General features: G+C 41.4%; 1 protein-coding gene across 8 annotated transcripts in view; it reads right to left on the minus strand.

The window, feature by feature from the left end:
• sh3pxd2aa (SH3 and PX domains 2Aa) overlaps positions 1-14,183 on the minus strand; it is a 133,321-nt gene that overhangs the window by 88,979 nt on the left and 30,159 nt on the right. For all 8 annotated transcript variants that reach the window (XM_088075996.1, XM_088075999.1, XM_088075998.1 and 5 more), the window contains one exon: positions 2,193-2,268. In XM_088075996.1, coding sequence (XP_087932122.1) covers positions 2,193-2,268 — 76 coding nt within the window. The remainder of the gene's footprint in view (positions 1-2,192; positions 2,269-14,183) is intronic.

A 14,183-nucleotide genomic window follows, 5' to 3' on the forward strand; every position in this document is an offset into this window, starting at 1 on the left:
GTATTGTATCATTTGCAGGGACGCCGGCATCTTCGCTCGACATTACTGTCCTTCAGAGGCTGTAGTTGGTATTTAAAGCTAGAGTGAAACTAGGACACTTTAGGAATCCATTAGTACCAACCACATCATGCTAGCTTGTCAGGGTGGCTGGTTAAATAACGTTATAAAGTTAGGCTAAATTTTGGTGTGTGAAAGAAAAAACTTGCATTGCCATTTTCACAAGGGTCCCTTGACCTCTCACGTCAAGAGATCTGAATAAAAATGGGTTTTATGGATAGTCAAGAGTCTCACCGTTACAGACATGCCACCTTTATGCTGGCCTCATGTAATTTGTGCAAAAAGATGCAGTTTTTTCCATGCAGAAAAAATGTGCTTTATTTGCTTATTGTATTTGAATATTTCTGCATACAGGGTCCCTAAACAGTCTTGGAATTGCATAAATTGGGTATTACTGGAAAACTGAGACTCTTGTGGATTCAATGAGCCAAATCATATTCATGTGTGATTATGTTAGCCTCCCTAGTAGCCATGTCATTGTAGTGAGACGGACATCGCTGCATTAAATGACCTACTGTGACCTATAGGATAGGTCACAATAGGATAATCACAGCCTCATGAAACTTTACAGCCACAAACTAGAAACATGCTTACCATCTAATCGCTAAGAAATGTAGAAATCTGAATATGTTAAAGTTCCTGATACCAAATCACAGCATGTTTTTTTTAATGGTGTTCTCCAAGGTCTCGTTGTCTTTATGTGGTATTTTGAAGGACTTTTAAAACTATTTTTATTAACTGTCGAGTGCACCAAATCTGTGTTACAAGTGGTATCAACCCAAAAATTGCTACAACTTATGAGATATAATTGAGCACAGCCACCATATACTTTCATCATAATGTTCTAAGCCCCTACACACTCTCAATTTGAAGTTTGAACAGGAGTCTAACAAAACACAATACTTGTTACAGTGTTATGATTATGAAGTCACACACAATACTGAGCTGCATCTCAAATGAATCTTCAGGCTCCCATCTTTCAGATGATGTATACCACTTCTATGTGGCATATATTGTTGATCTGCCATCTCCCCCTAATGATTCCCCATCTCCTTTAAAAAATATTATTATTATGATTCTAGTTATACTTTTGCTCTACAACATGATAGAGGCAATTATTGTACTTTTGAGCTTTAGTTACTTTGCAGATTCAGAATGATGTTACAAAATGTAATAAATAAATAAATCATTATTGTACTTTAAGTATATTTTGATGCTTATACTTTAACCTGAACAGAACTTTAACAGAGTATTTCTACATACTGATAGTTTTATGTGAGTAAAAAGGACTTCCAGAAGTGTCATACAGCCAGAGGAGTTTATACTCAAACAACGCACACAGTCAATAATGTTTGCATCTGGCGCCACTGACTTCATAGACAAGAGGTAGGTGGATCCCTGGTTGGTTTCCAAAATGGTTTTGTGTGAGTGTGTGTCAGCAAAAGAGACTCAGAAGAGGAGGAGGAGGGCTTGAGGGGAGACAGAGAGCATTTACAGTAGATGCTGGGACCATGTGCCTGCCACAGGGCTCAAACAGAGCGTGTACTCAAATAAACTGCTCTAAACAGGCAGGAGCGTGTTACTCACAAATTAATCTGCAGAAATCTGCATCACAGACGTACAGGTGTACACATGCGCACACAACCATCAGTGTGATTAGCGGAGTCACTGTCAGCTCTTCTACCCCGGACACTGAACTGCCGCAAACACCATCATCAATCACTGCCACACTGTAGGTCGCCATGAGCCTGAATGTCAGCCGACGACTTACAGCAGCAGAGACAAGCAGGTGTGGCATGACACAAATCAACATTACAACACACACACATACTGTATATCCATGTTATTAATTGATCAAATATTTTCATAATGTCAGTTAGAAACATACACAGAATTGATCGAAAAATGCCATAAAAACAAAAGAATCTCACAGACATACAGGGATGAAAACACAGCTGAGATCTGAAAGTCACAGAGAGCGCCTCGTCAGCATTACCACAGGAACACACATGCACACACATGCAGCACAGGCAGGCATCAGTAACCAGCTCATATTGGCGCCCCGCGAGTGCCAGCCATACATTATTAATATGGGAGCCTGTTCAGATAACTGGCGCTCTGGAGCAGGCTATTACCTGGGAGAAATGGGATGATCCTCTTCTTTGGGTCTTTCTGCCCTCCCTCAATTGGGAACTTGTCAAGTATCTGCATCTGTAAAAAGGGCAGAAGAGAGAGAACAGTTTAAGACACGTGGCTTCAACATTTTGGTAAATGTGCTTTCTTTGTGAGGGGATAAGAGGACCAATCTCATGTCTCATGTATTATGTGTAGAGCTGAAGCACAGAGGCAGCTAGCTTTAAAAGTATCCCTACCAGCACTTAATACACTATTCTGTTTGTTTAATCCACACACAAAGAGAAATATAAAACAACAGTAAGTGGTTTTACAAGGAGTTACACCCTGTAACTTTTTCTTGCTGGGCAATGGACAAGAGTAGCTTCACTTCAATGGTAAAGTGTGAGGTTGAATAGCAAACAGCAGAAACACTGTACAGGATTTCTGAACAGACAAATAAAACATTTTTGTTAAAGAAAAATGGTTCTGGTAATACCTAAAGCCCAAAACTTGTCATTTTTGAATTTCTGGTTTTGTGCAACCATCTTCAGGGCCTCCAACCGAGCAAAACATCTCCTCCGTGTGAGTGCCGCTGGTGGTTATTGTTCTGATGGTACGTCGATTCCCTGCCTGTCCTTGTTGATCCCGCTGCCTGCTCCTATTGAATTCATCTGCTCTGCTGTCTGTCTGCCTGATGCCAACTCTGCTTCCTCCTTGACCAGGAGTCCTGACTGCCCCTCTCAGGAGTCCCTGCTTTTCCCACAAGCTGCAAGTGTTACTGCAACTTACCTAATACATTCAGCTGTTAGTCCACTCCACGTTCACAATTTCCCCACTCAAACTCTGAACTATCACCTGTGAACGTGAGCTCACCCCAGTCTCTCTACCAACTGCTCGACCCATGAACTCTGCTCCACCCTAGAACTGATAACTGTCGTACCTATGTAACCTACGAACATGCAACCTGATTATACTCACCTTTGCTCCATTCAACCTGACAAACGATTAAATGAAGGCCATTACCAACTACTCACCTGCTCACACCCTGTTACACTTCATACTTGACACACTGACTTGAAACTGATGGCAAAGTTTTCATTTGTCCTTGAAATTTCATTTTTTTCTTAAGACTGATATTAGACAGAGCTGTCAACTTATTACTCTCCATTTCCATCTTCAATATGACACTGTGTCCACTGTAACCAAGGGGGATTTGATTTTCCCTGAGGGACTGTTGTTTACTATCAGAGGAGGGGTGTGACCATCATCCCCGTTCACTCATGACATTAGTCTTTCTAAGGGTTACACATTGCAAGTTTTGTGGTGCCACTGCATGACTGAGGGAGCTTTGTCACTTATCCATTGCTTTAAGATACATCTCCTAGCAAAGACTTTGCTTTGTTTTTTTGTTTTTTTATCTTGACCCTCCCCAGAGCTACAAATATTTTTCCTCAAGCCTTCCTGAGTGACTGGAGGATAACTGAAGGTACTGAAGTAAATGCAATGAGCAAACAGTGAGAGTAATCATCAAAACAAAGCAAAAAGTAAATCCTGCTTACTAATTGCATACTTATCACAAGTTTTTACACTTTCTGTCAATAAGAAATCGTGTGATATTGGCAATTTTAAAGAAAACATGGCGTTTAAGAGTGGAGTGAAGTACAACAAACTTTGATGTCGGGCGATATTGAGAAGACGTGTAAATTTAAAACTGCCTCGATAGCAGGATCTTTAATGTCTATAGATCATGCCATTGTTGTTACTACTCCTCATTGGTTACAGTTCTTCTTGACAACGCATGACAACATTTTTGCCTCATTGGATTGTTAATTCTACTTCAACCAAAAAACTACTGTGTTATGTCACAATGCCAGACGAAGCCGTAGTTTTGGTGGATCGGGCAGATTCAAAGGCCTGGACCCAGGCAAAATATCTTTTTAAATTGTATTTGTATGATTTGATGTTTAACTCATTTCAGGTGGTTTATTATATGCCAAAAAGTCTCCTGTGGAAAAAATAAATAAATTCTTTATTTTTTCTTATTAACTGGTAAACATCAAGTAATACCTTTTTTCCCTTTTCAAGAGGTTGTGCAGCGTTTTGGTATGGCACCCTTCCTATGCACTTCATCCCCACATATCGCACATATTCTAAAAATCAAAGCCTGTCAACGTGTCTTTGGTCCCAAGGGTGCAGAGCAGCGGTGGCTCGGTGAGCTGTGGGGCTCACGGGAGTCAAACGAGCTCCGATTTATTCATAAAGCACGGCGACAGGAACACGGGGAGAGGAGAAGTGCTGACACTAGAGCTGGAGGTGCAGGCGGAGAGAAAGAGAACGGCAGGATGGAGGGAAGGAGAGAAACAGAGAGAAGACAAAGCTGGAAAAGGGAAAGAGACGAGAGAGATGCAACAGAGGTCAAGGGGTGTGGATGAGCATGTCAGCCCTATTGTGTTTACCCAGTTTCACCCTTCAAATAAATCATTCAAAAGAGGGATTAGAGAGAAAGTAAAAGCAAAGCAGAGGAGAGATGCAGACGGCTTGCAAACGTACAGTACAGCAATGCAGCAAACAGTTTCTTATGGGGGTATGCGTAGGGGGTGGGAGTTCAGAAAGGAATATAATTAAAGGGAGAAGAGAGGAACATATGTGATGTATGTGATGGTGGAGGGCTGTAAAAGAGCCCAGGGAACTAATAGAGTTAACAGACAGGTGGGACTTAAAGACGTCTAAATACACACACACACACAGAAATACACACTCAAATCCCCAGTGCCCCTCTCTGACACAACCATCCCCAGATCCAGTTCCTCCTGTCCATCTGTCAATCTGCATGGACCCCTCTAGTGAGCTCCTTTTGTCTTCTTTACACAGTTCCACTTGGGTGGAGAGTTAGAGGACATGAGGAGAGAGAGTCAATGCTACACAGGTCATGATTCAGATTTATGGTCCGTCTCCCAGCCCCCACAAGTCCTATGGTTTGTCTCAATTCAGGTACTTCAGTCAGTACACCTCCATGCTACGCACTGTGGTCGCTAGTGTGTCTCAATTTAGAAAACAGCTGAAGATTGTCAGGAAGGGTGAAAAAGAGAGAGGATGACATGCAGCAAAAGACCACGGATCAGAATAGCATCCTGACCACCGCAAAGTATTCAGCCTAGACGGGGTGCACGCTTTAACAGGTGAGCTAGAGGTCGCCCTCTTCTTCTTTTTAGTGGCAAATCGCAACCAGACAGAGCGCTTTAGCCACCATTTGACCACGATTGTCACCTGCCAAAATTTTAGCCAGTTTGTTTGCTTGTTCACTAGAGAATCAGCAACCACTGCAGCTTCCTCGGCTACCTTTTCACGAGTTTGGTTAGGGATGGGAATCAATGACCAGTTCCAAATCGGAATCGCAATTATTATATCCATAAGTTGCACATTGGAAAACAATGATGTGTCTACGCTCCTGGAAGCTTGCAACAAGGAATTATGACAGAGAGGAAGAAACGGTCCCAATCGTGGCTTCATTTAAAAAAGAAAGATGACAACAGTGCTGCAATAATGTCTATATGCTGAAAAATCTTGACATAGGCTTAAATTCCAGAAATGCCTTGTATTTGGCACTAAGTATCTTCTGTTATGTTATGATAGTATAACACACACACACATCAGGCTTGGCACATTCTTCTTTGACTTAGAAAACAGTTAAACAGTGGAGCTTTTGCACACCTGAGTCACATGCAAGCCCTTTTTCTACTCTCCACACTATGCTCAGACTCAGAGATGATAAAACAGTCACACTGTTGTTGAAGACCTGTGAAAGTCAGGAACAGGAATCAGAAAGGGAATGGATAAAACATCAGATCAATATGCCAGAATTGATAATGGCACTGGTATCAAAGAAATCTTTTCAATTCCTATCCCTAAAGTTTGGTGGTCCTTTCCCTTTTGCTACATAGCCAAGACAGAGACCATCAATGATCTGCACTCAACTTTTTGATCTTCATAAATACACCATACACCATACTGTGACCGCACTTAACACCCAAACACTCAAAAATGTAAGTTTACGTACAGAAGAACACAAACCGAGATACAGCACTGGTCTTTGCAGGAGGATTTTTCTTTTGCTGCCAGGTTCCTGCATCTACACCATAACTTATACCTGCTGCGGCAGCACAAAACTTGCAGCAGCCCCAGCTGTTTGGACCCCTCCACCCATGCTGCCTGGGACAAAAGAAATCCTGCTGAATTCACAAACCAATCTGAAAGACACAGAGGGATGGATGGATGACGGACCGGCGACCAAACATTTAGCAGGGAGGCAGGTGCTGAGTTTGCAGCACAGATTTGAAATGTGACTGCACTCTTTTTTCCACTTTCTTAATAAAACTGAATGATGAGGTGGAGGAAAAGTGAAAACCTGTGAGTGTGTGGTTGTGTGTGTTCAAGTTTACTGTAAAGAACAGAAGCACCTCAAAAGCTTGTCAGCTCTTGACTCATCCTAAATCAGCTGACTTTTTTGCTAGCTTTCTTTTTCCCAGAGTTCCAATTGTTAAGTGAGTCCAACCCCCATTCTCTGTCTTGGACAACCGCTCCGGCTCAAACTGACCCACTTGGATCAAGGTCAAGTCATTAGTCAAAACGCTCTCTGGTTGGTTCAAGCTCGCCCTAAAATAAACGCTTTCCTGATGCTGCTGACAGATTCCTGGCAAGAAGAAGTGAGATCCATCTCGCCAGGAATTGTGGGATCACAGAGAGAGAAAATGGTGAGAACAGGTGGGACGGTGGGAATCGGGTGACAGAGCCTGTGAGACGACTGCTCTTTTACATGCATGTGCACAGGCAGTGCCTTGCTTCCTAAACTTCAAATATGACAGATGCAGTCATTAGTCTGGGTAGTTTAATTCCATTTTCACAGTGTCGAAAGAGAGAGAAAAGAAATGAAATAAATAAAAAATGTACAAAAAAAAAGAAAACACTCATGCCAAACCATTGCTCCACTTCCCAGACTTCACTTCACTGTCTCCTTGGTAACCAGCACAGAGCGAGTGTGAAGAAGAGTTGTGAACGGACGTGATTGGATGATGCTGCGCAGCTCTGGACCACTGGTGTAAATGTTGGGAGTCAGGTAAAAAAAAAAAAAAAAAAGGCAAGAGGATAAGGTTCTTTTATCTCTTGTCAGAGTGAGTAAAGATAACCATGACGTAATGTTTACTCTGCTGTCCAATACATACTTAAGCTTTTCTGCAAAGCTTTTACACATTACGCCTCTGAGGAGATCAGGATTTTGTTGCTGGTTTTTCCTTTTCACACTTATTTCAAGATGGTTTAAATGCTGGTTTACAGAACTCTGGATAAGAACATTAGCTTAAAACAGTGAAAAGGAAATGCAATAAGGGTTAAATATTAGTCAGTAAAAGAGAGACAAATCACTTTCTGTGTGCATAATTGATACTTAAACAGACCCCATCAGTCAGTGTTTTGATGCTTAGTGTTCAAAAACCTGGTCCCACTCCACGGTTTGGGGTCTCCAGGATTCAGACATTTTGGACCTAATCCAAAACGGGCTCATGAAAAAGCCACCAAAACCCAACATTCACGAATTTGTCTTTTCAAAAACGAGCTCAGTCACCAGAGGAAAATGTTGGTATTTGCATTTCTTTAAACCACAGACAAGTTCAAAAAAGCCCTCTCAAGGTGCTGGTTACTTCCTCTTGTTTTTATGCAGACAGCGGTGTGTTTCCAGCTGGGAACGTGCCATACAAAGTAGTTGCATTTCACCCAGACATTGCTGCTTTTCAAGCCAGGATAGTGGAACAAAAAGCATTTTCTTTTCTGAGACATTGCTGCCTTTTACAACCCCAGATTGTGCCGTTAAAAAAAGGTATTTTAAGTGCCTGTGCCTAAACCTAAAAACATGTTAATGGCATTGTTGTTAAAATGTATCACTGAAAACACACCAAGCAGCTGTGAAGTGCAGCTGGTCGCAATATTTACATTTTTCTGTGGACAGGAAGCGTTTTCATGTATTTCAGGCTGGAAGAATTTCTTAGTATCATAGGTCAAATCTCACAGGACTCTGTTTACTGATTGGCTGTCTGTACTCTGGCAGCAATTTGCAGCTAAATGTAAAATTATTCCCAACTTTCATTATGGCCACACTTATTTTCGCATTACCAAGCAGCCACAGTCCAGAGCAGTCGTCACACCATGACAGCACTTTGCCACCGCTGGGTGTGCTTTCTGCGTAAAGGAACATAAAAGTTCACCATATCCACTACATAATAAAGTACAAGTTTAACATATCCATGGTTTGCAGAAAAATACATCGTCAACATTTTTTTGTGGTGGTTGAGTTGGTTTATCACGTCTTAGTAGTGAGGCCTCTGAGATCTGTTCAGGCGGTGATGATATTGACAAAAACCTGAGACTGTGGGATAGCATTTTTTCTCCAACCAACAGTTCAAACTCCAAAGGTATTTCATTTAAATTGATGAGACACAAAAAAAGAAGCATAACCTAGTTTCAGGGAATCTTAAGCTGTATTATATTTGACTTAAAAACAACCGATTTGTCACCAAACCTTTTTAGAACCTATTTTGGGTCATTTTTGAACAATCCCAACAGATCAAGCAACCAAAATGGTTTGAAAATTCAAGTTCTGTACAACAGCTTTTCAACTAATTAACACATAATTCACTTAGAGCAAACAACTTCCCACAAACTGCAATATACAGGATAATACATAGCAATCATTTTCTTAGTTCCAGTCAAAGATACATGTGGAGTTCGAGGAACAACTGACAACAGGGCCGAGGCTGGACTGCAGCAGCTCCGTCTTCATATCATGCATATGTGCTAAGAATAGAGCCTCCATATAAGGAACTGAGTCTGGTGGTATAAACTTGGGGGATGCCATACTGTTATTGTGCGGTGGATTCATGCCTCACTTCCTGTTGGTGGTCATGTGACTGTGAGGGTTTACCCCAGGCTCCGCAGCAGTGGACCAGAATGGAGTGGAAACAAACACACACACATTAAAACTCTGGAACAACTCATGACCAGCACGACAACAAGGCGGCGGCCATGTGATCTTCACGCCAATTCCATGGCAACATGGTGAGAGTCAGCGAGGCCACAGGCTCAGCATGCTTGTTGTCGCTGGTCTCCGGGCATGACATGATAAGGTCATTGCACTTACTGCGCTACAGTTAATTATAAAACCAACACGTATCCTCTCTGCAGGATGTAAACATGTTGTTTTCCTCTGACATTTGAGACCTTTTTTCTTCCTCGGGAGTACAAGTTCTGGAAGGAAATTCTAGCACAAATATTTCACACGTTAAGATCCGCTATGGCCACAACATTTACTTTCTTTATGGTTCACAAATCCTAAAAAAGGAAGGATGGAAAGTAATGGAGCGCATGCATCAAGTCTCAACATGCATTAGCGCCCGGTGGTATTCAGTTTCAGAGAGACAGATGTCTGCGATGGACTCGAGGGGGGGAAGGCGTTCATTTTCCAGCCACAATCACTCACAGTTGTGCCTCTAAATATAAACTGGCACCAGATCTGGACAAATCACTGTCCACGGTTGGCACATTATTTGGATGGAACATGATATCCTGCATGCTTCTATGCAGTGAATGCATGTGTGGGAGTGACATGGGGGGGTTGGCTTTGTCCAAAAAATTTGAGCTCTGTTCCTGTTGTTATGTCCCATGTGGCAATCAGGCTCCCCTAAGTTACAATAAGGCAACAGGTGCAGGGATGTGGTGGCTCGTGTCTGTCCACAGTCGCTCATTTGTCACTCCCAAATCTCAGGCTGCAGAGCCTGCTGTGGCCTTTAGAACGAGGCTCTGGGGAGGGACTTTGACTGCACTATAAAAACCCATGCTGTGGTCTCTTAGTTTGGAGACATGATTATCAGGTAAAAATGTTTAATATATACGAGTAACCATTTACTTACATTGTTTTTACTTTCTCAATAATCAAAAAGACTTAAAAAAAAATCATAGTTAATATTCTTTATTCAATCTTCAGCATTTTTCTTAGGACAGGTTTTAATTATTTAACATGATTTATTAAAATAATTAAACTCAAATCAAAGTCACTCTCCTGCTCTTGTCCTTTCCTTCACCTGCCCATTTGTCATATGCAGACTTATTCATTCCCTCATAACATAACTTACTTACTTACGAACAACATAATTTCAACATGTAAAACCTAATAATATACTCAAAATATAGAAAATTCTTTTGTCGAGTGGATATGAGTAGATACTTAACACTTAACACAATTAAGCTGAAGTTATTTAGTTGGAGTGACACAAATTGGCTTGTATTGTTTACAGGTATGGTACACACTTTAAAGCCAAGTGTACTTGGACCTAGGCCCGGGTCTCTGATGTGGAAGCCCCATAAATTGCTTGTTTTGTCAAACAGTCGAAAACCCAATAACACACAATTTGCATGAAGTAAATCAGAGAAACCAGCAAATACTAAATCAGTTGTCAAAACTGTGGTCAATTCATTTTCCTGTTGACACACTAATAGATCAATTAAATAATTCTTTCCGGACTGTTTGCACTCGCCAATTTAGTGTTGTGCTTCCAACTTTAGGTCAAGGAAGAAAAATAGCAGTGGAAGGTGCTGATGAATGATTTCGGCAAAACAACATAATTAAATTTCACCCAAGTGCTAACACTGAAACAAATTAAAGACTGAGCCAGTTTGCTAATTGTGTCAATTTTGTTAACACTAAACCTCGACTGCTGGAGGAGAACGCTGGCAGGGAAATGCAGAGTTTTCAAACCACTGGAACAATCCATACATCTCTCTCCATCCCCCGAGTTCAGCAGGAGTGGTGGTGCTGAAGTTTGGACAACTGGATGCTTTACTCACACGCACACTCACAGTCATTAAAAATACATTAATCAAAGAGATAAAACTGCATAAGCTGTGAGAAAGCCTAGAGGACGGAACAGGTCCATTGGGCAAACAAGGGTAGTAGAGAATGAAAAACGAGCAGTGCTTGCTTTTCACTTTACATACTGTAATTTACAGGCATTAAGGCGCACATTATTTATATTTGGCTCGTAATAAACTGCAGGTTTAGAGGAATGAGTGAGAGGGACAGCACCAGTGAATTTAAATTTAAACGAAGATCCATTTGAGCTTTGCCCTTCAATCGTGCCCAAAGTTTTTAACCCAACTTCATATTTAATAGAGGCACTGACTATATGTTCCGGTGGCATTTTAAGGCCATTTACCTCCTCGGCTGCTTGGCTCAGTTCTGCCTGAACAACAGCTTCACTTTCCAGAGCAGCCGCAACCTCAATCTGAGGAAAAGAACAGTGTCAGCTTACACAGAGACTGCTTCAGTTCGGGTTAAGTAAGTAGGCCAGCCAACTTACAGTTCACTACAGGCGAAGGCAGGCAGGAAGGGCTCTCACCTGTGCCAGGGTTCAGTGCTAACAGAGTAGCGTAGGACCTAATTTAGCCATGCTGACGGTCTCAAGAGTTTCCATGCTGACAGCCAGGACAAACCTTGGGCAGTGTGGCCAAACCACAGACTCTCCCAGATGGGGTGAATCGGATGGCAGTGCCCTCCCTGTGTGTGTGAGCTCAAAGCTCTCCACGGCCCACATTTACAAGGGCGTGGAAGGGAAACGAGAAATGAGTTTCGGAATATAACCACGAGTGGGCCGAGAGAAGTGAAGAAAGCATGAAAAAGAAAGACAAAAACACTGGAAACTAAATAAGAGGGACCAGAAAGAGGAAAAATGTGAATTTAATTACACTGTTTTTCTTTGTCCAGTCAAGTTACTACATGACAAGAAGACCAGAGTAAAGCTGGAGGTGTTTTATCGATCAAAAAAAAAAAAAAAAAACCACTGCAGTTTGTTATCATTGACTTTTGTTAGCAAATAACTAACTTTGCAGTTTGAAGATTAGGGCTACCTTCACCCGAAACTGGCTAAAGTTTAGCAACACTCTTCTGATAAAAAAGAGGTATTGGATTCATTAGTCTTTGCATTTCATATTTTTGGACTTCATATTCGGCACGTATCATACTCTGTGGTGGTAATTTAGTTTGCTTTTGACCCTTTGGACGCCTTTCACAAGCGTTTAAACCAATGAAATCCAAGCAAATGTCTGTGCAAATCTGACAAGAAAATAAACAGAAAATCAGAAAGACAGAGAGATAGAGAAATATTAGAAAATAGTTATTAAAAAATATTAATAGAAAACAATTATTTAACTATAATTATATATTTAGTGACAAATTTTATGTTTTTTGCATTATTTTCAGGTTCAGGCTAAACTCTGGTTAGGGAAAAAGTGGCATTACTGTTTTGTTTTAAATTGTACTTACATATTTCTGCACATTGGGGTCTCTAAACAGCATTAGAATTGCAGAAATTGAGTATGTCTGGAAAGCGAAGTGGATTCAAGTGGACCCCCCCCCCCGTCTTTATTTTCTAATGGCTGGTCTGGGCCTTAATTTCCTTGTGCTAGAACTACTTTAGTCATGGTAAAGATAGCTTTTTGTGTTAAGTAAGTGTTATACAGGTAAAATGTGTACGTACATTAAAGGTATCCTTCTCTAAAAATTGACAATAAATACTGTTTAAATGCTATGAAAATGCAAGTTGCTGATTTCATTAGACAGGCACTGAGGTCGGCTACAGCAGGCTTAAGAAGAAAATTTTAGTATTATGAGGTTCTGAACTCTGCTGACCTCTTTGAGGTCTATTAAATACCCGTGCTCTAGAGGCTAACTTTCTAACTGTGATGGCACTGCGATGTGTTGAAGGGTTTTTAATTTGGAGGTCTTTTATTGCCTTTAGAGCTCATTCTGTGATTATAGTATATAATGTAATCCGACTGAGATGGAGATGGCCCAGCGGGAGGAAATTGGATCATCAGGTAATAGAAAGACTGCCTGAGTAATCAGGAGAAACAGGCATCTCACACACACACACACACACACACACACACACACACACGCACACACACACACACGCACACACACACACACTAACAAATAAAGTACATGCATGTAAAACAGTCTTACATAGAAAACAGAAACCTCTGTAGCCTGTAGATCAGAAAGCTAATGCACTTGACCCCCAGAACGTGCAGGTCGAGGCGGATTAACCAGGAAACACTCACAACAGACCAGAGGGGGTGAGGGTGGGAAGACAGGGAAGGGTTTCTAAGGAGGGACAGAGACAGATGGAGGAGAGGAGAGAGCTATGTGAGGAGAGTGAGAGAGACGGTGAGAAATTGTGGGAATAACATATGAATAGCGGTGGAGCGAGGCAAAGACAAATAGGGAAAAGACTGATGTGAACAACAGAGCGAGAGATAGACACCTGAGTTTCACTCTGAATTCCAGCGGCAACTCTCACCTCTTATCTCTGAGTGTCTCTATCTCACTTTTGTCTCTCTCTCTTTTTTCAACCTGACCGGGTGGCACTGAAAGCCAGCATGTCTCGTCCTACCTGCTGTTTACCCAATCACTGTTCATTAACCCGCGGACAAACGGGCGAGGCAGGGCATTGGCTGGCTGGACGGGGACTGGCCACTGCCACCGATACTCAGATAAGCAGTCCACAAATTCTGCATATTCAGCAATAAACCTGCAGGGGAGTTTTATTTTACATGTTTGGAAGACTAGATGGTTGAGGTTTCAGGCATAAGGAGAGCACAATGTCAGAATGGTTGATAAACAACAGAAAGTTTTCCTTCAGATACATGGCGTTTTGCCTTTTACTTAGTGCTAACCACTACACTGAAGCTATCAAGTGGTCAGAAGAGGGTAAAAAAGTGGCACTAACGATGTAAGTCATCAACAGACAATAAGTTTAATTAAACTAAAAAAACATTTTTTTCTTTTTTTTTTTCTTTTCCAAAAAACATTTATATTTCATCCAAAATCTAAAGTCACCATTTTTTATATTTTGTGATTTAGCAGCTTTAAAACTTAATGTATGCTAGCCCAATTGGCAGAAAAAATG

This window comes from Plectropomus leopardus, chromosome 3 (assembly GCF_026936395.1).
Source record: "Plectropomus leopardus strain MGB_pleo_1.0 chromosome 3, ASM2693639v1, whole genome shotgun sequence".
Taxonomy (NCBI): domain Eukaryota; kingdom Metazoa; phylum Chordata; class Actinopteri; order Perciformes; family Serranidae; genus Plectropomus; species Plectropomus leopardus.